General features: G+C 34.4%; 2 protein-coding genes across 3 annotated transcripts; one reads left to right on the forward strand and one right to left on the reverse strand.

Annotated features, from left to right (window-relative positions):
• Positions 1–815: 815 nt before the first annotated feature.
• LOC110373732 (syntaxin-12) lies at positions 816–8,428 on the forward strand. 2 transcript variants are annotated; one of them, XM_021331075.3, is made up of 6 exons: positions 816–948; positions 3,655–3,883; positions 4,291–4,456; positions 4,933–5,061; positions 5,417–5,555; positions 6,107–8,428. In XM_021331075.3, exons 2-6 carry the CDS (start codon positions 3,663–3,665, stop codon positions 6,280–6,282), a joined length of 831 nt encoding a protein of 276 aa, XP_021186750.1. In that variant the 5' UTR covers positions 816–948; positions 3,655–3,662; the 3' UTR covers positions 6,283–8,428. The 2 variants fall into 2 exon arrangements, with proteins under 2 accessions (XP_021186750.1, XP_021186751.1); XM_021331076.3 differs by lacking the exon at positions 816–948 and adding an exon at positions 955–1,147.
• A 545-nt stretch (positions 8,429–8,973) lies between these two features.
• On the reverse strand, positions 8,974–24,384 carry LOC110373735 (general transcription factor IIH subunit 1). Its single transcript, XM_064040883.1, has 12 exons — positions 24,146–24,384; positions 23,900–24,114; positions 22,161–22,362; positions 20,254–20,390; positions 19,688–19,889; positions 19,260–19,365; positions 17,260–17,394; positions 16,823–17,068; positions 16,450–16,548; positions 14,835–14,961; positions 13,532–13,722; positions 8,974–13,092 (listed from the first exon to the last, which is right to left on the reverse strand). Exons 2-12 carry the CDS (start codon positions 24,051–24,053, stop codon positions 12,970–12,972), a joined length of 1,722 nt encoding a protein of 573 aa, XP_063896953.1. The 5' UTR covers positions 24,054–24,114; positions 24,146–24,384; the 3' UTR covers positions 8,974–12,969.
• Positions 24,385–25,218: the final 834 nt, after the last annotated feature.

Here is a 25,218-nt window from a genome sequence, read left to right on the forward strand (position 1 = left end):
GTTATCCTCGCCCCGCTCAGACGCTCCGACCCCTTTTGGCGCCTTAGATGCGCGTGCCGGTTATGGAATTATTGTTGACCACTTCCTCGCCTTATTCTATTTTTCCAAGTAGTTTTTTTTTTAATCGCAGCACGTTAACAGGCAAAGGTAGCAGGTGGCGAGTGGTTTATGCATCCTGATCTTTACACGCTCTTGTGAGAAAATTCTTGCAAGGCCTCCATACCATACGTCCTTTGAATAAATATCATAAATAAAAGATTTGTTAGACAGTGCATAGATTTTAACGTCGTTATGATTTAATTCAAAGTTTTTGTTAATAATTTTGTGTGAGTACGTCGTGCTTTACGTTATTTACAGTAGCAACTTACGTTGTATGGAACTAACTAAGCATGCTGTTTTCAGAGCTCATCAGAGCTGCTTCTTTGCATTTTGCATTTTCAGGACAAGATTAATTCTATTCTAGAACAAACTTCTGTATTGTGGGCGTAGTCACGAAAATACATATAACGTACAAACATCCAGATCCATCGATAGAAAAAAAGATCTACGCAGGAATCGAACCAACTCCACAAAAATATCGGCAACTACAAAAATAGTCAACAAACCAAACAAACTGACGTTTACTGCCATCTATGGGCGTGTAAGACAACAAAAATGCTAGTCATGTTGCCTGCTTTGAATAATATTATTGTGTTAAACTTTCATAATATTTTACTACTCTGGAGGAAAAATAAACTATAATTTTATTTTCTTCCTATTTTACATTAATTTTATTTTACTTTATTTTCTTTTTTTACATTGGTAATTGTTTTTTTTTTGACGTAACAAAAATACATGACGTGACATTGACAATTAAGTTGACAGTCCATCGACCGTCGATTGGAAATTGAACAAAAGAATTTTGCCGTAGAAAAACCTGAATTAAGTATCCTAATCTACATTTTTAAGGTAAAGTTATTTAGTAAACCGGTTACGCCAACCACGTTGCTCAATATCATGTAATTAAGTAGTCTTAGTTCATTTTAGTGAAGGTGTATTCTCACAATTTGTCGAGTAGCTGTCGGTCATCAATTAATGTATTGTGGATAAAAATCGTAGTGAATCACAACAAGAATCAATTTGTTCATTTCCTGCATCGCAATAAGTGGTAACTACCTAAACTTTTTTATATAAACGACCGTTCAAAGTGTCTGTTCTTTAAGCTAACGTAATTGAAGTTCCGTCTGTATTAAAAGAAAGCGTAAAAAGCATTGCGTTTCGTATATTTTTGTGTGAATTTTTATTCATACGAAATACTTACCTATTTAAAACATGTAAAAAATTATATGTGTTGGTAATTTTCTGAGCTAAATTCCTTTTTTTAATAAAACTGAAATGGTTATTTACTTTCCTGAAATATAACGCATGTTTACATACATATATTTCGCGTGAAGATAACAATAAAGAGGACGTGAGTCATTATTTGCGTTATAAACAAAGAATTTTTGCAGTAACCAACAGTCATGCCATGTGACATCTTATTTTTGTCCGAAGCAGTATTTTTAATACAATTTTATTATGTGTGCTTCAGCATTATCATTTCAAGGAGGAATTGCTTTATTTATCTTGCCAAAAATATTATTTTTAAAACATGTAAGAACATTATAACACACTAGCTTCTGCCAGCGGTTTCACCCGCATCCCGTGGAAACTACTTCCCGTACCGGGATAAAAAGTAGCCTATAGCCTTCCTTGATAAATGGGTTATCTAACACTGAAAGAAATTTTCAAATCTGACCAGTAGTTCCTGAGATTAGCGCATTAAAACAAACAAACTCTTCAGCTTTATAATATTACTATAGATACTATCGCTATACCATGACATACTATATGTTATCTGGCAATCTATTGTCCTATCTCTAAAATCAATCAATATAAAGCATAAAAACACTAACTTTTTCCTTGTGCAGTTGAGTAATATTTATAATTTGGTGGATCATGTCTTTCAAACCATTCTTAATACTTAAATAATTGAATTGCTATCTATTTTTTCACATAAACTTTATTCTGATAACCTTATTTGTTTCATTTAAAAAGTTAAAGTAAAAGTTAACAAAACAACTAAGCTAATGAACTATTAAATAAGTTTAATTGAAAATAAAATGTTAATATTCTTTTATCATGTTGTAAAAATATTTATTAAAACTTGTACTACAATGTCACAGATATTTATTTGTGGTACTTAATTTGATAGGATGTCAATGCAATAAATGTGAAAAATTCAACACTTGATAGGGTTTGCTTGTAGATACTACCTACTACTTAAGGAAAATTTTTACTGGTCAATCCCAATGTTAGAACAACAACCTATTGACAGTATTGTTAATCGTCATCTCTGGATAATCCTTTTCAAACATTTACTAGCATACATATTTACTGGCATCTAAAATCTTCCATAAGCTGTTCTCTGATAGGCCCATTTTGTGTCATCATCTCCTGAACCTTTTTCCCAACTATGTTGTGGTTGGCTTCCAATCTAACTGGATGCAGCTGAGTACCAGTGTTTAACAAGGAGCGACTGCCCTATCTGACCTCCTCAACCCAGTTACCTGGCAACGCAAAAGTAATATGTACCACCTGCATAACATATGGAATGATTATAAGGAATTGAGTATTTTGGACCGTTATTAGGATAGCAACAATACCAATGTATGTATATTTTCTCTGCTCTTATATAATAAAAACTTATTTCTTTTATAGCTTTGTGATATTCTTATTAATATCTTCCTTTACACTTTTAATAACCAGCAATATTGATAAAAAACGCAATTATGTTACATAATGAAGTGTTATTACATAAGTATATGATTGCAATAAGAATGTACAATGTAATTGCACTGAAACTAAGACCAAACGTTTTTGGCAAGACATGAGCATTGGAACCATTTTCGAACAGCCCAAGCAGCAGTAATTATGTAAATTTCTCAATACTCAATTCTTTATTAGCATTCCATGTTATACAGGTGGTATATTTTACAGTTTAGAATCAATATGGACCCAATAGGTTACAACTTATTACTAGATTATAATTATGTTATTTACATAGGCGTTTTATTTTTACATAGGCTCAGTTTTCGTCTCATAGGCTTGAAGAATGCTACAATCTTTTAAAAGTTATGCATAATTATATTATCACTAACTTAACTATATTTGAAATGTCCTTCACCTTTATTCAATCTATCGACTTTTCTGTAATCTTTTTAATATGTAAATATTATGTTAATTAAATACATTCTTAGATATATTATATAGATATTTTACGTTATCAAAACGGTCTAAACCTATCTCAACTTATGTTATTTTGAGTAAATATAGTATTTCAAATATTTATTTCAACTGTAGGAGTATCTTATATAAAATACCTATGAATGATGTCTTCTGCAGCAATCTACGGAATTTTATCATTCCACAAATCTGATTGATTTTCCTTTCAAAAAATGTCCAAGACGCAACTCTTTATTATTTGAGGTCGGCGCAGCATATTTTTTCTTACAATCTTTTCTATCTGCGCTTATCTCGCACGTAGCGTTATTTCTAATCATATCAACTTTCACACAAGGCAGCTCTTTATTCTTTTTTTAATTAATTTATATTAATATTAAGTTATTTTTACAGAATAAAAAATGGCTGAACGAGAACCAATAAGCGGCTCCGCTCGCGACTACGGAGCCACCGCCGCGGTCCCCAACGTTGGTTTCGCGGACTTCAGCCCCACTGAGCTGTATAACTTGAGCGAGGGTATCGCTGACAATGTGAATACTATAAATAGTGGGCTGCGGTCGCTGGAGAAGATGATGAAGCAGATTGGAGGGCCTAATGATAATGTGCAGTTGAGGGAGAAAATGTGAGTTATTTTGGTATTTAGAGAGTCTGTAGAACTAGGACTCGCTAGTAATCGGACTATAAGCAAAAATATGATATATTCAACTCCTTGGTGGGGGGGAGGGGGACTGTTATTGCATTGTGGATTACAGAAGCTTTTACAAAGCAGACTGGAGTTGAATCTACACCCGTGCCTAGGAGAGTACGTTAATGTCCTGCGCCTGATCTGTCTCCAATTGTTTTGGATTGCCGTCCAATCAGACGAGAGTCTGATTAAAATTTGATTTGAAAAGCAGCTGCCTTTGCCGAAATACTTTACATGTTTGAAAGCAAGCAAAGACCAAATTAGAAAATCATTGCAAAAATAAACATATAAAATTGCAGACCTATGTACAACACTGAACTAATCATAGAACCCCGTTCTTCCAGCCATGACACACAACAGACAGTGAACGGCTCAGTCTCAGCCACAGCCCGTGACATACAGCGCTTGGGCGTGGTGGTGCGACGCGGTGACAAGCCGCAGAAGCTGCAGGTGGAGAGGCTCACACAAGCCTTTAGAGATGCACTGGCTAAATACTCTTCGGTGCAGAAGGTTAGTTGGTTTTCTTTTCTTATTTGGTTTGTGAAGATTTGTTAATGTTTTTTGGACATTAATTTGTTAAAGTTATAAATAACAAAAAAAATGAGATATTGCTAAGAAAAAAATATATTCTATAATTTCTATACCTTTTATATTCCACACCTATTATTTTTTTGGCTCAATTGGTGTCTTGAAGACAAACACACCACAGACAGCTTTTTTGTAGTGATTGTGACTTACCAAAGATATTCTACAGAAAATTGATCATCAGAGTTGACTTATTAGTCTTTAACATTCTATTCACTTTGCAAAAACTTTAGCAACCCATTGTTTATAATGTGTGGTCGATAGTAAAAAACTCTGTTGATTTCACTATATGTATAATCTTTTTTTTACTCTAAATTCATCATCATTGTTTATTGAATCCTTTCGATCCTCAGAATTATCAAAACTTTATTCTTCATTATTTATTTTTGTGAATATTACAGCAAGTATCAGAAAAGATGGCAGCACATATGCCGCGGCCGCCGCGTGTTCGCAACGATCCGCAGCTGATGGAACAACAAGCCATCGCCGATGATGAAGAGGCCACGCTCATTGCTAACCAGCAGGCACAGGTAAGAGAATCCTCTGGTAAATGGGATTTTACAGAGTGTGCCATACTGAGGACGTATTGCGCTAATATATACAAGCCATAACTGATTTTCTAATATAAAAAAAAACCGTTAGCAAAATGTTCTAGCTAGCGTCTCTGAAAATAAATAAACTTAAACCAGAAAGAAGGGAACTAATACTTTTTCATAGATGACAAAGTACTCATTGATTTAAAAATGTTTTTATTCCTACAGGAATTTAAACAATATAAATTAACTGCAGACTGCTAAATCCATTGTGTCGCGATTAGAGATATAATTTTATATAATTTACTTACCGCAATCCACACCTTATCAATAATTATGCTTTCATTTCCAGGCGCGTCTAGTACAATTCGAGACGAGCATGCTGCTTGAGAAAGAGGCGTATATAAATAAGATAGAAGCCGACGTCTTGGATGTTAACCAAATCATACAGGAGTTAGCTGACATGGTCAATCAACAGGCTCAGTCTGTTGGTAAGTTCATTTTGTTCATATATTTTATTACTGACCAGATGTTTCCCTCGAATTCTTCCGCGTTCCGGGGAATTTCTTCCCGTACCTGGGAAAAATATAGCCTTTGTTTCTCGGGGATAGGGTGCTTACACAAAGAAACAGGTTGCCGGTACAGACAAACCTGTACGGGTAGGTACCGATCAGTGCAGGTATAATATTTCAATACAATCCTATTGACTCATGTCTCTTATTATTATACAGAAAAAAAATCGATTTTTCTGTACTTTCGGAGCATTTAGGGCAAAGCAATAACAGATTTTTCTACACAGTATTACTATAGAAGACTAGCTGTTCCCTGCAGTTCCACTTGCATCTCTAAACAATTATGTCCTGCTCCCGGATAAAAAACCTATGTATTTCGTAGGCTCCACACAGGACTATCTATTATTTCATTTAAATCGGTTCAGTACGTACAGCAAAAAATGCAATTTTTGTTGCATCTGTTTGTTTTTTTTAGTAAATTTTTAAATAGAGGAGTAAATCATCTATAATAATTTATTTTTCTATAACAGATACAGTAGAAAGTCACATTGAAGCCGCTAGCGCGAACGTGGAAGCCGGTGTCGACGAACTAGCGAAAGCCGCCGAGTACCAACGTCGGTACCGCAAGAAAATGTTCATTCTCATCATTATCGCTGTCATTGTAGCCATCGTCTTCATTGTATGGGTCATTAAGGCTTTCAGATAGGCTTCCAAACTTCATACAGTATTATTAACCGGATTTGTAAAGGGTAAGTGTGCCCAGAAGTTTGTGTCTAATTTATGATAGGATTTGAAGCCCCAGTGGACGATGTAACGAATTTAATGATGTAGTTAATAGTTTGCGTTTTAGGTTGAATTTGCACTTGAAAGGTGTCAAAAAACTTTACATAAAGTGAAAGAAAATACCAGAAATATTTTCTAAAAAAGCAGGGCGTAAAATCACTTGCGATTCATTCTGCAACAGCGTTAATTTCATAATATTCTCGAAGTTAAAATATCCACATTTTTGCCCTACAAATGTTCCTAACTGTTCGGACAAACTTGAATTTTGGGAATGCAACTTTCAAGTGTAAAATCAACCTAAGCCAACATTAATTCTCACTGGAAACAATAAATAATTAGGTACTACAAAATATCCTTTACCCAAGCAAAAAGGTAAATAAACCTTACATAATACTACATGGGGTTCAAAAGATCTGAAAAGAGGAGGATTGTCTATATATTATATGTAGCCTTATTATGTCTTCCGACCGACATAAATACACATAACACCATTAAAATCGACTATAAAGCATGAAAAAAACTAGACACATGTTTTATGTATAAATGTTTTCAGGATTATACAAATGTCCTTCTAAAAACGTATGCACTATTTCTTTCCCATAATTTAACTTGTAAAAAGGAAGATGCTAGTTTGTATTTTAGGTTTCAATCTATCTTCGAAAAGAATTTCGTCTAAATCGGTTGGACGGTTTTACGGTAAAACGTTTTATAAAGTCTCGAAATTAAAGTGAAAAAAGCTATAATCACAAAATTCTGTTTTTAAGGTTGTTGCTAAGTTTATATGTGGCAACATTTTATATTCTTGCCATCACAAAAAAATACCAATATTCTGATATTTTGTGGTGTCACATGTACAAATAATACTAAACTCAAAATTAAGTTGTAACAGATCTAGAAAAATATTTAACAGGCCAACATATAAATTTCGAAAATAACTTTTAATTGGTCATTTAGGCAAAATATATTCTAGGTTTTATTTTATATTTTAACGCTGAATAACTAAACTGTGATTATTTATTATGTTTTTGTTTACACATTATGTAAATAACCTAGTTTATTTAGTTCTTATTTACACACAAAAATTTTGAATATTTAAATCTTGACACGTCATTTTATCTACTCACTTTGTCACAGTATTGGTAGCTAAGTTTGTATGTTTTAAGTTCATAAATATACCTACATAAAACAATCAATTTACTAGGAAATACTGAAACGTTACTTAACTTTAAGTCTTACTTAAAAATCTTTCGAAGCAATTAATTTAAGTATGACAGTGATAGAATGATCTTTAAGCAGGACTTAAAATTAAGTGACTTTTCAGTGTTCGGATGTTAGTGTCATTATTATAAATTATATATTATTAGAAAAAATATATAAAGGTTCTCCCTGTCTTATGCCCCGAGAATAAATTATGGTCATATAGTAATAACAACTGAAAAAACTCATTCGATAGGAATTACTATAATTATTATTTATAGATGCCTACAGTAACTATATAAATATAATGTAATCTCCATCATTACTCATTAAGCATTGAAATGCCTATCTAATGAGAGTATTTTTACGACAATGTCTATGATTCATCTTTTCCTTAACCACTTTAAAATATATTTTATTCTAGCGTACGGGTTTGTTAATAAAAACTATAGTAACCGCTGTGTATAAGGCCTTATGTAATGTAGAGATATATAATTGTGTTATTTATGTACTAATAGTAGTTAGGAATTTTATAGTAGGTAATTATTATTAATCAATTTCTGTCAAGCTCTTGTTTTGTCAACATTCCAAAGATTTTTCACGCAGTAACTTTGACACAAACACAGGAGTCACGTAACCAAAATGTATGAAATAACCAAAATAATTCGATTCCTCATTTAAGTATGGCTTTAAGAAAACTCAAGATTTTAATGAAAATAACTTAGCAAGCCATTTCTAACGAAGGTTGAATTTCTAACCAGAATTAACTGGCAATTCAAAATGTCAGAGTTTCAAATAATGTTGCCAAGTTATAAAACAAAATTGTGATTTGGTTGTATTTTATTTGTATATCAACGTACCTGTTCTAAATTGTTTAAAAATACTATGTAACCTATTTTACCTTCACTATTTAAGGAAGTATTGCACGAAATAACGTTTCGAAGCAACAATAATTTCACTTGCTTCTGCAAAAGAACAATAAATATAGTTTTTATCACGTGTATATATAAATGTAACTTACTCATAAACTTTAATATATTATTATAATATTATTTTAGTAGGCAAGAAGGCTGTTTAACTCATAACTGCACATAGTTTCATTTTATTGTTTTACTTTTGTTAAAAGCATTATTTTGAAATCGAGATGACACTTGGTAACATCACTATGTTATCGATAAAACTTACCTACTTTCAGATGGTATGCATATGAAATATCGATGCTTTTGACAAAAGATTTTTAAGTATATCATTAACGTATATTTTGTTGAATTTGTAAAACATATTTATATTAAATCTTTGTCAGAAATCAGCGTTTTCTTCCTATCCTCAACCGTTTTGAAATCCTGTCTATAATAGATGGATATTTTTTGTTCAATATCTGTGAAAGGCTAATAATGATGAAAATAAAACAACAGAATACCGAATCATATCTTTGTATCTAAATTAAACTGACGAACTAGTAGACAAAAGAACAATATTTATTTAAAACAAACTATTCAGAGGTGCGTTTACATCGATAAGCACGCATTCCTATTTTTATTTGAATGATGATACTATAGGTAAATGGTGTACAATATTTTATCGATAGTATCCAATTTGGGAAAGCATAAGAAAAATAGATAAAAATAACAGTAAACTTTCATAAGACTATCATAATCTGACCAGCGTTTTCATAATCTTGCAAGGGTCGGTGGCCAGTCGATAAATACCACTGTAAACTGGTCTTTTATACGGAATTTCTGAGTAAAATCCTTATATTAGGACTAAATAAGGGATAAATGGTGTGTAAACATCTTATTTTAAAATATTGTACACTATCACCCTAAGAATTCTAAAAATATTTTTTACGTATCACGAAATGAAATATTTATTAAAAAATAAACTAAACGATCAGATTATTACAAATATTGCTTCAGGAACATATTTATTGGGCACCCGTTTATTATCAAAACTTAAGGTAAGCGAATAATGATATTATTGACAAATGATCGTAACACTAGTATAAAAAATACTATATGGAGTATTGGTAGTAAACGGGTGCGAATATCTTAGAGAGATCTAAAAAATAGCTTTGAATAACTTCAAACTGAATAAACATAATTTCGATAGTAATTTACAATGTGACACAAAATAGAAGCAACACTAGCAAATTAAAACTGAAGATATTTTTACATAAAACTATAATAAATATTATTGCTAACAGATGATAGTAGTGAGAGAATGGAAATACAGTTGAAAATAAATAAATACTACAACACAAAAAAAAAACTATTAAATGTATCGATATAGCACAAAGACGTCACAACACTATCCCTGTGTCACATTCTATTTTGTGTCTTAACGTTTTAAAACAATAAAGATAAAACAAACAATTGTAATAAAAAGGTGAAAGAAACACCAACGTTAACATTAATGCTTAAAAATATCAAAATTTTCGTTTTTTCATAACCTAAAAACCTCTTGTTCACAATGGCATTTGTTAGCAATAATTTCCGACCAACAAAATTTAAAAAGATCGTAGATATTATTATTGAAATAATAATTATGTTTGCTGTACCAACTATTCGTCGTTCAGATGCAGAGCAAGAGACAAAAATTCGCTAATTTGGTGTTACCACATTCAAAAAGTATTTAAATTCGTACAAAACTAACTAACATCAGCCATTGTTTACAAGAAAAATAATAAATTTAGCCAATATGTATGGTAACGAGATAAATTTGGACTTTTCCAACTTATACTACATAATGCGATTTATTGTCGCCAATCATTATTAGAAATTACATCAGTTTATGTTCAGTATTGGAACAATAGAGTATTAGAATGTCGATATTATTTGATTATTGTTATTAAGCAGTCGACTTTCAGTAAGAAGTTTTTATTTAGATCATCATTCTCCGAGCCTTTTTTCCCAACTATGTTGGGGTCGGCTTCCAGTCCAACCGGACGTAGCTGGTAGGTACCAGTGCTTTACAAGGAGCGACTGCCATATTTGACCTCCTCAACCCAGTTACCCGAGCAACCCAATACCCCTTGGAAGTTTTTATTTAGATATTGTCTGAATATTTTTATCAGTTTCAAATTGAAGATCAACATAATATGAATGCGTTTAAGAAATAAACCCATAATTCTATATTGAGTATAGAGATGGCTTTTAGTGTTTTACTTTTTTGAGTATTTTTTTAATATCGCCTGAAAGTCAACTGCTAACAATTTAATTGCGTGAACACTACAGTGATAGTTAAAACTGCACCAAATTGTTTAAACATATTCAAAATAGTATTTTTTTCCACCGGTTTTACCCATTTTTATTTAAGTTATTTCCCAAATTATTAAAAAAACACAAGTTGAATGTATTTTGTTTTAAAAAATCTCATACTTGGCACATAATATTTTTGCAAATTTACATTTAAAACAATCAATATTGATGCAGTTTTTTAAAGTGAATATTACATTATTGAATCAATGCGCAATAACTTTGATATGCAGTGAAAAATATAATAAATTAGTACTATTCATTCAGTTAGATTTGGTTCATTAAAATGCATTTATTTCCATTTTAAATTATATTTTTTATTACGTAATCTAAGGCGGGCCATTCACGGACGATTAGACGATTGGAAAGAATCTTTACTTATTTATCATTTGTACTAGAGTCGCAGAGTATTTTGGAAGCACTAAATGATATAAACGCTATAAAGTATATTTTCTATGGCAACATTAGAATTAAAAGTAGAATAAGGAATTTGAAAAAGCATTGTAACATACTGAAAAGATTTTAAAAATCAATGAACAAGTATGGTGGAAATGAACACACAATTATAAGTACCTAGGTACTACATTCTTTCATTCTCACTTTTTCACACTTTTAAAATATATCCCATAAAATGAAGATACTAATATCTCAACAAATTACTAAGGAAGCTATCAAAAGCGTCAGACTAACATCCAATAAGTGCGACAAATAGTCGACTTTGCGATTTTTTCGACCAACTGTCTCCGCGTCCATGGGCCCAATTTTACATTAACTAAATGATATTAGGTATTCACAGATTATTTTTTTATACATAAGACAGGCGTATGTACAATTGTTTATATGCCAAATTAAATGTTAAGATGTGACGAGAAAGTTTTAAATAAATTGTTTAGGGAACTGGTTGAGTAGTCAGTCTTATTTCTGTTTTTTTTTTTTCTATTTACAAGGGCAGTTTTGGTTCTAGGGAGTGGTTTTATTAAAGTTATCCATTTCATGTTTTCTTTTCTGATTTTTATCGTGAGATTAGAGCATCAGATCATATTTAATTTTGTGCGTAATTTTTTATTATTTTTCTTTTTGCCTATAAAACAAAAAGCTCTCTATCCCATAAAAGTTGGAACTAATAAAAAACTCTTTAAATTCCAATTATTATGCTCTCAGACTTCCACAGTTCAATACATTGTGTTTCTATTCTGTATCTTCAAAAGATATCTATCACAACACTAGTCCATACCTATCGACAGTTTCAAAGCTCATAGAAAAATAAACTTCAGTGCAAAACACGCAATGGATTACAAAATAAATAGGACTATTATGCATTTAGTCTCTCGTCACATCACTAACTTACCTAAAAACGACAATTTGACAATTTGGTCGCATTTATTACAAAAACAAAAAAGTACCATCAGCAGAAAAAGTTTTTATTTTTTTATAAGACATTTTCAGTCTTACCACAAAAACTTTTAAACGTCAGTTTAACAATTGTCTAAAAAAATGACAGATTATGACGTTGAAATAAGGACCATTTTGCAGCCACACTTTTTTTAGACAAGTGTTTGACACATGTTTAAGTTTTTGTAGTAAGACCATTTATTTTGCAAGTATATGGCATAAATGTGTTTATCTATCTATCACAGAACCCGTCTAGAAGCTTTTCGTTACATTTTTATCTATCTATTGCTCTTTAAAATTGTAATAAAGCGTGTATTCGAGTCTTTAGAATATTTTTTATTGAAATGCAATGAGTATAGATGATGCTAATATTGAACCACTTATTCTAATAGCTTGTTTTGAAAGGCTATATCAGTCAAACCGCAGTGGCTAAAAGCCTATATTTTATGACAATTTTTTTAATACATTTAGATATGAATCCACTAACTATGAAATTATGATATTGTTTTTAGAATCACAGAGAAAAATCTGTCGTCGTGTAAAGAAATATTTTTTCAAAATTTTAACCCAACGCTATCATAAGACCACAAATGACATATTTATCATACCAATAAAAAAAACGAATGTCATAAAAATACCTTTAAAAGTCCAAAGAAAATATATGGTCAACGAAACTTACCTTTCAACAAGCCTTACCAACAACGTTTTTTACCATTTTTTATTTATTTTTTTCTGCTGAAGGTACAACGAAAACTACAAACTTACTACTACCGCAGTTTGGCCTGGCGTTGTTGCCAAACCGCGTATTTCGCGCAGGCAGTGTCTATCATTTGATTCATATGTCGTGTTAACGTTGTGGCTAAAGGTGTTAAATCTCGGAGCATTTTTTCCTGGGGAGGAATAGATTGGTTTATTAATTTTGGACAATAGTAATGGTGTATTTCTTACACAAGCTAAATTGAAGAGGTGTTTTTATCTTAGGTAAAATGAAATGGCTAAATAACTCAATTTGTCAGTCTGGTAAAATATTATTATTACTACAATGGCACAGGTGCTTTATCAACATGCCCAACCATTTTACATGATATTTGGTAGGAATAGAAGAAAATCTTTATATAAAAACATGGAATTATGTAGTACATTTCACATATGCTGAAAAAAGGCTTCAATGGGGGATACTTTTAAGTGTCATATATGTACACTGACAGCTTAGAGACATTAAAAATCACAAAACATAGTTTTTAATCATTATCCAAAACGGTGCGCAATATTGTCTTTGTTCAAAATTTTTCATTTTTGAGAATATGCTATTTATATCAATCTCCTTACCTCAAAAGGCCTCAACTTAACATTCCTAAATCTTAACAGGGCTTCATAAAACTTCTCTGCTCTGGCCGTGGTATCTTCCGTGTCGGTCGCCGCCCCGGGCTGCGGGAAACACCGCCATAGTTCCCGTAGCAACTCCCCACCGGAGAGGTAGATGCGATGGAGTTCGGATTTCACGTCGGGTGGTATTAATTCTGTAAGGGAGATGGGTTTTATGAAGATGTTGTAGAACTTGGTCAGGAAGGTAAAAAACATACCGGCCGAATTGAGAACCTCCTCCTTTTTGGGAAGTCGGTTAAAAAATAATATATAAGGGACCTATGGTTTTTGCCGAGCAAAGTATTACAGATTGGAGCAGTTTGGTGTACAAAAAGGACATATTAAATTTTTTTAAACCGTTTTTACACTGACGGATTTTTATTGCGCGTAGCAAAACCATCAAATAAAACGTAATCATATGGTAGCTGTCGATTGTTTTCTGTCGCTCGTACCTATAGGTAAGCGCGTCACCGCCCGTGATCCGAAATTTGTCGCGCGGAAAAAACGAGCGAAAGTTCTTCTTCGAAGAAAGCTCTTCTTTCCTGTATATTCTGGTCAGTTTGTCACATGTCGCAGTACTCACGTGCCATGGAGGCGGCGTGGTGGTGGCGCATGAGGGCGCCGCCGGGGCTGAGCTCGCCACCCGCACCGGCCGCTGCACTGCTGCCTACACTGTGTCACATGTCGCAGTACTCACGTGCCATGGAGGCGGCGTGGTGGTGGCGCATGAGGGCGCCGCCGGGGCTGAGCTCGCCACCCGCACCGGCCGCTGCACTGCTGCCTACACTGTGTCACATGTCGCAGTACTCACGTGCCATGGAGGCGGCGTGGTGGTGGCGCATGAGGGCGCCGCCGGGGCTGAGCTCGCCACCCGCACCGGCCGCTGCACTGCTGCCTACACTGTGTCACATGTCGCAGTACTCACGTGCCATGGAGGCGGCGTGGTGGTGGCGCATGAGGGCGCCGCCGGGGCTGAGCTCGCCACCCGCACCGGCCGCTGCACTGCTGCCTACACTGTGTCACATGTCGCAGTACTCACGTGCCATGGAGGCGGCGTGGTGGTGGCGCATGAGGGCGCCGCCGGGGCTGAGCTCGCCACCCGCACCGGCCGCTGCACTGCTGCCTACACTGTGTCACATGTCGCAGTACTCACGTGCCATGGAGGCGGCGTGGTGGTGGCGCATGAGGGCGCCGCCGGGGCTGAGCTCGCCACCCGCACCGGCCGCTGCACTGCTGCCTACACTGTGTCACATGTCGCAGTACTCACGTGCCATGGAGGCGGCGTGGTGGTGGCGCATGAGGGCGCCGCCGGGGCTGAGCTCGCCCAGAGCACCCACGCAGGCACCCGCGCTCACCCGCACCGGCCGCTGGCATTGCTGCCCGCTCGACCACGCCTTAGGGAAGAAAGAAACAAAATACAGTCACAGCTACAACGTCCACTGCTGGACAATGGCCTGTTCCGGCCACACCTGCAAAGGACGAGGCCGCGCCGCCCCGTCCCCTGATCCCCTCGTACATTGCCTATTACATACCTCCCAATCGCCCGTGCGGCTTGGCCATATATTGGTTGCAGAGACATTAAACATTCAACGTTACAGTTGTACTTATATCAACACTTGTTAAATGTTCTAATATGGCCAACATTAAACTCATCAAGGAAAGGCGACATTATTATTTATAAACCAGCTAATCTATCGAGGCGGAAACAAGCCTCCCTCAAGCTGATTACGCATATATTATATTTTTAAGCTTAAATATTCCACTTGGTACGCCGTGAGAGTTATACCGCAAATATACGACGACCAGGACTATGTAGTTTTGCCGGTAAGTGTGGGTAAAGGCACATGACATAATATTTTAGATAGAAAATTGAAACATGAAGGGGAAAATATGTGTAAAAAATGCAATACTACCCTCGCTCAGCGTATTGCTGCGGACCCCATACGAGATAATACCATATATCATAACATTGAAAACTAACATCGTCTTTTCGAAAATCAAAATCTCGCGCAGAGGATAAGATCACATATTTTTGAACCGCAGCATGTCTTTTTTCAATAGGTTTATTATTAAAAAAAAAAAAACATTTTATGGACTGTAAACTAATCTTAGTGATGCATTTGATTGAGCTAATCATCAACGTTTGCTATAAAAACTCTGTTTTAGATATCGTTTTTTTTCTTCTTTATTGATACAAAAAATTTAACATCGTACGTATGAACACCCGTCCCAATTATTACATCAAGTCAAGTCAAGTATTATACAAGTCAATTACCATTATTCAAGATTGTACAATCTGGAGTTTCTCAAGGTACAATTTTAGGACCATTTACAAAATGTTAGTATTTATTACGCAACTTAGTAAGAACGTCGATATGTTATATCGTCGGTATAGAAGTACATAAAATTGGACCTGATAGATGTTGCGTCACGTCATCCTCCGAGCCTTTTTCCCAATCATGTTGGGGTCGGCTTCCAGTCTAACCGGATTCAGCTGAGTACCAGTGCTTTACAAGAAGCGACTGCCTATCTGACCTCCTCAACCCAGTAACCCGGGCAACCCGATACCCCTTGGTTAGACTGGTGTCAGACTTACTGGCTTCTGACTACCCGTAACGACTGCCAAGGATGTTCACTGACAGCCGGACCTACAGTTTAACGTGCCATCCGAAACACAGTCCATGGTGTCTAAGATATACTTAGAAAGTACATACAAACTTAGAAAAGTTGCATTGGTACTTGCCTGACCTGGGATCGAACCCGCGCCCTCATACTTGAGGTTGGTCCTTTACCCACTAGGCCATCACGACTTGATGTTGCGTCACGTCTAAGTATATATTAAATACTATACCAACTACGGTAGTAATAAAATAGGCACTTACTTGACATATCGACGCGAGCGCAGATAAAGGTGGTGGATTATTTGTATGCGTGTGTGTTTGATGTGTCTGAGACGATGGACCAAGAAGATATCGTTCCACCTGTATACAAAGAAACAATATTAAATTACGATTATTTTATGATGTTTCTTTTATTAGAACTCTTCAGAACCTAACCAAAGCTTGTATAAGAAATCTTGAGCAAATTACAGACTTACATAGCAATTTATTATATAGTTCGGTAACGAGACTGCAGCGACTTAAACATAGGAACATTCTTTGTATAAGTTTAGTGACCTATAGATGGACTAAAAATAGCAATTTCGAGTAACCCTTGCTGTTGTTGTATTAATATTATTTTGGTAATTTCTCTTACCTTTGACAATTTCAATTCCTGCGTATCCTCATTCCCCTTTCTATCTTCTAGATCTTCATAATGTATCTTCTCTAATATTCTCTTCTTCTTATCAGGAGCTTCTGTATTACTATCTGCCGTTCTCTTCTCTGCTACTCCATTCGATTCCTTGACGCCATTCTCAACAACTTTGTTGTTATTCGTCGTTTTACTACTACTGTTATTATTATTATTACTAGAATTTGTTTTATGACTAGCTTTGAGCACCTGGAATGGAGAAATAATGGTGAAATATAGTCTAAACATAATAAAAATAGGTAACCGGATTCAGCTGAGTACCAGTGCTTTACAAGAAGCGACTGCCTATCTGACCTCCTCAACCCAGTTACCCTGTCTGTAATATTCCATATGGTCAAAAATTTGACCACTTACCTACCTAAAACACAAGCAAAACAAACCATAATAGAGTGTTGGTTGAACCGCTTGATCATGTTCCTGTGTATGGAGGTGTTATCCCCTCTGTCCTTCTCTGGCGGCGCGTCGTCTTCCGTCGGTAAAAGAGGTATGTTTTCCGTGAATTGTGGTAGGTCCACCTGGGGAAAAGGGGGTATTATTCATCACTGAAAAAAACTAGGATGAAATTCAGCACTGTTTGTAGGTTTAGAAAAACTGATCTGAACTTTTATTTCGATAAAACCTGAGCTAGATACCAAAACGGTCCAATCTTTATTTATCCACTTCTATCTATGATATTTATAGAATGAGACTTGAATGTATATTTTGTTATGTTTGAAATGAAGTATTTTTAAGAAATAAGCATTTCTCTATTCTAATTTATTATTTACTAGCTGTTGCCCGCGACTTCGTCTGCGTGAGAATTTCCAATTTCGTTCATTTAATCGTAATTTAATCGTGATAATATATAGCCTATGTGTTGAACCGGCCCCCAGGTAATAGTCATGCAAAATTTGATTTAAATTCATGCAGTACTTTTTGAGTTTATCCGGGACAAACATACAGACAAACAGACATACAGACAAAAATTCTAAAAACTACATATTTGGGTTCAGAATCGATTACACTAGTTTACACGGTTTTTATACCCCAGATGAAAGTTGTTGAATTTTATCTATCTATCTATAGCTACTCTAGGAAAAATATTTTAAAAAATCTGTCACGTCCACATTTAGAATTATACTTAATTTAAAAAACACGAGAAAACGGACCATAATCAACTATAAATTATTAATTTCGGACTTCTTTTTGTAGGTTTAGGAATCGTTTTTTTTAATATAGACCAGCAGTAGTCTCCCAACATATTTTCGTCCCAATAGCCTTGATGACGATCTTCAAAAGCCTTTAAATCCTGGTGAAAATGCTCTCCTTGTTCGTCGCTTACGCTTCCTAAGTTTTCCGGAAAAACATCCAAGTGGGAATGTAGAAAATTAATCTTTTGACATATTAACACCCATCTTATGATAATTTTGTAATGAATCACTCACGATCTCTATTGTTTTCACTTTTATTATCGCTTAAAAAGTCTCTAACAACAGTTTTGAATGAATTCCAAGCAACTCTTTCAGTCGTAGATAAAAGAGTATCAAACTTAAAATCACTTATGATTTTGCGTACTTGTGGGACGCCAATCACCCCCTCTTTAAGTGACATATGCATATACAATACCCGACTTAGTTTTCCTATTAAAACCCGAAGTCTTAGTAACACAAAATTAACAGTCATTTTCGTGATTAGTTGGTTCCCTGCACAACATTGGTGTACCAAATGACAGGTGAACATTTTCGCCAGATGTCACAAAATACATAGTAGGCCCAGTTTTTTCTTGATTGGCCACAGGAAATCCGAAATAATGAAGATATGCAATTTTCAACGATTCTTTCATATGTCTTTTCTTCTTTATAAATATAAATTGTCCACAAACATAACAAAATCGATCACAACTTTGTTTACACTGTCTACGCGAAATTTTTTTTTAATTAAACAAAAAATATCTCGTAAACTAAACAAGTAATGCAATACCAAAGATCGAGAGTTAAGAATGATTCCTAAAAACAAATATTTGGGGGTAGAAAAAAAATGTGACGTGATAGAATTTTTATGTTGTTACTTTTAGAATGTACAAAGGTGGCAGAGAGTACTGGTATAGATTTTGTGAGGGGTATATGAAAAAAATAAAAATTTGTAAACTAGTGTTATGGATCACCCCCCAAGTATTCTTTAAAAAAAATATTCAATGTACAGTTTTGACTTTTCTATCATTTTATTATATGTATAGATTTAGAGAAGACCGCTTGCTAAGCCACTCCCAGGCCTAACCTTTGTTTACGTCAGATTCTATCTTATTTTCAAATTATGGGTTTCCAAATACGAGGCATTATTTTTGGTAGGTACCTATATAAGGTTTCTTGATACAGGGGATAGTTTTTTGTTCTATACTTACAGTGAGATCTAAAGTAGTGTGTTTCATAGCTGATGCAATGGCTTGGTCATCCATTTTGGCACATTCTCCGAACAAATCTTTGCTAGACGATGAGGCGATACGGTCTCTGAAATAATTTACAAAATAATATCGACGTCACAAACTTTTCAGGGGTCAAAAGAGTCGATGTAAATATCGATATTTTTTTAGTAAAATTATCGATATATTTTTAAGTAAACTTGCCGATATTTCGACATTATCGAAAGTCCTAATTATCGACATTTCTATGTGAAATTATCGATATTTGTGATTCGATTATTTAAATACTTTTGAAGTTCAAAAATGATTTCTTTTAGCTCTTGGAAGGGTCTATCGTACAGTTCGATGCATCTTACAAATATGGGTAAGGACCATCTTTGATTAATTGAGCACGTATGAAAAAAACTCACCTATGAAAATAATGAGACTGAAAAAACTTGGTCCAAAACTCAGCTTCAGTCATCTTGTTGGGTACATAATCAATGTGTTTCTTTCTGACAGCGGGATAAGTTTTAAATATGGCGTCTATTATATCTTGCGTGAGGTTATATTTGAGGCCGTTACAGCCGTCCGTTTGTGGCTGGATATCCGCTAAAAATGCTCCGGATACACCTGGGAAAGGCAATATTTTATTTAAGAAATATAAATCGTTTATTTGCCAAGAATGTAGGTACATAAATTATGTACAGGTACAGATTTTTTTCTTTGAACCTTATGGTTTACATAATAATTTGAAATTAATTAATTTAATGTATTATTATTACTATAGAGTTAGTACAATTGTTTATTCCTCTTTAACACAAAAACTACTCAATCGATATTGATGAAACTTGGCAATAACATAACTTATACATCGGAATAACATATAGCCAATTTTTATCCAGTATTTTATTATATTTTTTTGAAGTAGTTCCCTCAGGAAGCGGGTGAAACCGCTGGTGGGAGGTAGTCAAATTAATATAAAAAGTGAACATACCAGCCTCCTGCTTAATATTATTAGATTCGGTATAAGTTTTGAGTGTGGGCGTATTCCAGTACTCTTCACTATTGATCACCTTCGATATCACCAAGTCTTCATATAAATGCTTTAAAGTAGGGTGTAGGGATAACAATCTGTGAATAAAATACAAAAGTGACACTCATAAAAATATCTAATTATTTTGTGCATAATATAATAATCATCTGAATCCAGAAAATAGTAAGTGAGCCCAAAAGAGATACTTTGCTGTTTAAAGTAGATAGACAACATATTTTTAATTTGAAAAAAATACATTTTGTTTGTTGCCTGAAATAAAAAAATTGCAATATCTATTTGTAAATATACTATACTTTCACAATAAAATATCTATTTAATTAGTTGGATCAGGCATCCAAGGTCCATAAAAATCATATCGTAAGTACATCCCTATTAGATTGACTGACGTCATCAAAACAAAACAACATCAGTATAAATAAAGTATTAAGCCGCGTACGCACGTACGAACAAATTTGTTGCGTTACATGATATGCAACAACTTGGTTCGCACGTGCGTACCACTATCGAACATCGAACACTCTGTTCGTCAAACATGTTCGCGGCGATCCTTGTAGTGTGTTCTGTATGGACGGTGTTCGAAGCGCTTTAATAACTTCACAATCGACCACTTCCAACGGCGCCGTCAAGGCTACTAAGATAGAGTTCACGACTGTTGTTCGCGAACTCGACCCGAACTATGTTTGCGTTCGTGTTCGAATATGCCGTCCATACGTACAAACCAAATGTTCGGGTCTGGTGTTTGTGTTCGCTATGTTCGTGTTCGTACGTGCGTACGCGCCTTTAGATAAAAAGCATCAACAATGTTATGTGAACAAGTCCTAACATGTTTAGTTTAAGCACGCGCTTTAATTTAAACTTGACGTGATGACGTAATAAGCACAACAATTTGGTACAAGGTCAATTAAAATCTGGGGAGGGATTTGGGATATTTTTATACTACCACTGTACCGATAGTATTCTACTAAGATTCTGATGAAAAACGTTGAAATAGCTGCATCATTTGTAAGTTTCGGTTTCACTGTGAAATGGCTAAACTGATTGAGATAAAATTGTGTACAACAATAGGCTGAAACTTGTACTCTGCATATTTTTGTGGAAAACCAATCAAATACCTCCTCTTTTTAATAGAAAGGACAATTTTATTGTACATAGTATAGTTATCGGCACGGATAATGAGCTCTCGGCGTAAGAGTGAAGATCGCTTTGCGCACTGTACTCTTATGGCAATAAACCAATAAACCACTTCTGTGCAGGTGAAGGTCAGGGCTCAATATCCTTGCTGATGATTATACTTTGCATAATGCTTTTATTTATAATTTTCATAATTCTACTTTAAATATTGCATTTGCACTAGTTCTTGTAATTTTGAGTGCAATGTCAGTGAAAGGTTGCAAGTGCTGTTCAGTTATTTTTAACTCTAAATAATTTCATCTACATCTTGAATTTGGCTCAGAAACAAATTCCATAATAAACTATTTTTTGTAGCTTTTACTTATTTTTATTGGATATATTGAAGATGACTACTAAATATTAGACTTGGTTTTAGCTATATTTTATCATTCAATACTAAATTTTTTGCGAATATGGGTACATCTATGCATTGACATAATATTCAACCAAACAACTTGATCATAAAATTGTTAAACATGGTGTTCTGCCATTCTAAGGTGGTGATCTGCCATGTTACTGTTACAGCCTTTCTATCATCCCACTGCTGGGCACAGGCCTTCTCTCACACGGAGAAGGATAACACAGAAACAAAAATACACAAATACAGGCATGAAAGACATTCTTTGTGCAGGCATTCTATTCCAAATATAAATTCAAAAATCCAATCTGACCCTCACCTAGACTTCATTTCGAGCTCCCCATCGATTTGTCTCTTAAACTTTGGTAGTAAGTTCTGCAGCAACATTTTAACCTGATCCCGGTCTTTGGCCTGGGCCTCCGCCCCAGCAGGATTGACGAAGTGGAATGTGGAACACGTACCATCGTGTAACACCACTTGCAGCTGCACCTTTGGTTTGCCTGCTGGGGATATTTTTTGTGCTGGAAAGAATAGAAATTGAGAAATTACTTGAGTTTTTTGTTTGCGCTTGGGACATAAATATATATTCAACTTGTTTTAATTAATAGATACACACGAAGCAAACATTAATAATTATTTTTATTTCTTGAGCAGGATAAGACAAGATTTCGAAGCCTATTCATAATTTTACATAGTGTCCCTGTTAAATAATAGTGAAGAAACACTTTTAGATACACATCCATCACAGTATGTACAGTACATATATGTATGTACAGAGAATATTATAATATACTAGCTGTTGCCCGCGACTTCGTTTGCGTGGGCAATTTAGTTTATTTAATCGTTCATTGCTCAACCCCGTAGGTGATAGCATGATAATATATAGCCTATGTGTTGAACCGGCCCCCAGGTAATAGTCATGCAAAATTTGATTTAGATCCATGCAGTACTTTTTGAGTTTATCCGGGACAAACATACAGACAAACAGACATACAGACAAAAATTCTAAAAACTACATATTTGGGTTCAGAATCGATTATGGATCACTCCCCAAGTATTCTTAAAAAAAAAAATATTCAATGTACAGTTTTGACTTTCCTATCATTTTATTATACGTATAGATGTATAGATACAGAGAGAATTAAAGTCACAAGAAAAATAAGTAAAATGCTTAAGGAATTGTCCTTTTTCTACTTGATGTCATGGTCAACAACTATTGGAAATATTTTTACCTACAAATATACGAAAGGGCTGCCTGAGGTCAATATTATTAAGTGTCCTTCTAAGTATGAAACAAAAACATACCATAATATTGCATTGACCAAATTCCAATGACTCATGATAACCAAGGTCATGGGAAATATATGTAAAAAATTTAGATAAAAGGCTTGTATGAGAGATATAATTAGCAGACAAAGTTTTAAGGTCTGAATTTGTTGGCTCCTTTTATCTATACCATAATCATTTTACCTTGTACCATAAGCTACCATTCTTTTTCCGTTCAATGTGTTGAAGTCCAATAAACTCTTAAATCACCCAAAAAATAAAATTTGACGCATTAGTAATACAATAATTTCTTAAAAAACTATATACATATTAAGTGCGTCAATGTGAAAGCAAAACAACGCTGTTAACTCATTGCTTTTATTATAACCCTGGATTTTATTCTTAGAAATTAACTACATTACTTTTATCCTTCACGTACAGGTAATTTGATCATTCCTGAGAACAACTATGTACTTTAAATTCCTAGAAGATAAGTTTCTATGAAAGCGAGCGCACCTGCATCTACAGTACAGAGCATATACCAATGTATGGCATGAGCTTTGCAGAATTAACTATAACAAGTAGATTGACTTGCTTAGATACAAATGCACTGCAGTATCACTGTAATATGATAGCGCGACAGGTGATGTACATAGAAAGCAACATACTATAAATGTTTATCTACCAGAGATGTGTGAACATAAAATTGATTACACACTACAACGTATTTGCTATTTAATTAGAAAGTATATTTTAAAATGTAGTCAAGATGTTAACCATTAATTTACTTACTCTTAATATCAGCATATTTATGTGATACAGCGACTGTGTCTCTGTTTTCCAACATCCAAGCTAACCTTTGGTTCATAACATACAAAGTCCCATCACCCTTCTTGTACCTCACGTAGCTCACGCTGAGCAAAACGTCCTCAGAAGACGTAGTCATCTTCAATCTTCACTACTCAAACCACAATATCAACAGTTTTAACATGAAAAAGTTATAAAACGTTAAAACCATAATATAAAAAGTACTCTGTGGTTAAAACTATAGTGCTCGAGCTCTTCCTATCGCTACGTGCAAATTTTAACTCGATTTTATCGGCTCCTCATGGTGCTTAGCGCGATTTTTAAGTTTTAATTTGTGAAATTCTCGTGTATCTCTCAATGTGAACGTTTATTTCGAGTATAAAAACGAAGAATTATGAAATTCTATCTACAAAAAGCATATCACAGTCCGTCGACCATTAGAGGATTTGACAAACTGTCAGGCTTTTTTTTTAACTTGACTTTGAATTGCTGTGCTATCTTTCTGTTCATTACAAAACGAACCACGTGGGTTTAGTTTTAGTAACTTTTTACGTTTATTTTATTTAATTTTTTTAAGTTTTCCCAGATACATTATATCATGATAAAAAACGTATACAGAAGTTATTAATTTAGAATTTTACTTAATTTCCAAAGGCTATAATAATAATAAGGTGGCCCTAGACCTACAATAATATTGTGCAATCATTATCCTGTGCACAGATTACTATAGGTATAATCATCGGCAAGGATATTGAGCCCTGACCTTCACCTGCGCAGAAGTGATTTATTGGTTTATTGCCATAAGTGTGCACAATGCGATCCCCAATCTTCCGCCGACAGCTCATTATCCGTACCGATAACTACACACTAGTCCTTCCTCCTGCCCTTATCCCAATTTTATTTGGAGCCGGCGGGCGCAGCTTGTATTCCTCTTCCTTACTACTCTATCTACAGTCATATACCAAATAAATAACTAACATTCTAGCCATATCGACTCTCATTCAAAAATCCAAATACGAGAATTCTATTTCGAACATGGTGTTATACATATATTATGTTTTTCGATATACATTCAACTTAAATCTGGTAGAACGCAAATAGAAAACTTTTTATTTGTTATAGCATGTTTATGTGTGTTAGTTTTCCCTGCAATAAATCAAAATAGCGGGTGAAAGTGTTAATATATGTATTAGCACATATTTCAGAACACAAACGTATTTTTGTGACGCGCTGACTGTGAACCGTGACAAATCATATTTTATTTTAATTTTCATAGTTGTTTTATAATAGGTACTAATTAATAA

The sequence above is a fragment of the Helicoverpa armigera genome, chromosome 23, assembly GCF_030705265.1.
Source record: "Helicoverpa armigera isolate CAAS_96S chromosome 23, ASM3070526v1, whole genome shotgun sequence".
In the NCBI taxonomy this organism is placed as follows: Eukaryota; Metazoa; Arthropoda; class Insecta; order Lepidoptera; family Noctuidae; genus Helicoverpa; species Helicoverpa armigera.

What these genes read in the sequence shown, in the direction of transcription:
- LOC110373732 (XM_021331075.3), top strand. Translation starts at nt 3,663, where the DNA reads ATGGCTGAACGAGAACCAATAAGCGGCTCCGCTCGCGACTACGGAGCC. An exon ending in GTGCAGTTGAGGGAGAAAAT is followed by an intron (nt 3,884 to 4,290) that starts GTGAGTTATTTT and finishes CCGTTCTTCCAG; the next exon opens with CCATGACACACAACAGACAG. An exon ending in AATACTCTTCGGTGCAGAAG is followed by an intron (nt 4,457 to 4,932) that starts GTTAGTTGGTTT and finishes TGAATATTACAG; the next exon opens with CAAGTATCAGAAAAGATGGC.
- LOC110373735 (XM_064040883.1), bottom strand. Translation starts at nt 24,053, where the DNA reads ATGACTACGTCTTCTGAGGACGTTTTGCTCAGCGTGAGCTACGTGAGG. An exon ending in CAGTCTCATTATTTTCATAG is followed by an intron (nt 19,366 to 19,687) that starts GTGAGTTTTTTT and finishes AAATTATTTCAG; the next exon opens with AGACCGTATCGCCTCATCGT. An exon ending in ACACTACTTTAGATCTCACT is followed by an intron (nt 17,395 to 19,259) that starts GTAAGTATAGAA and finishes CCTTTTCCCCAG; the next exon opens with GTGGACCTACCACAATTCAC.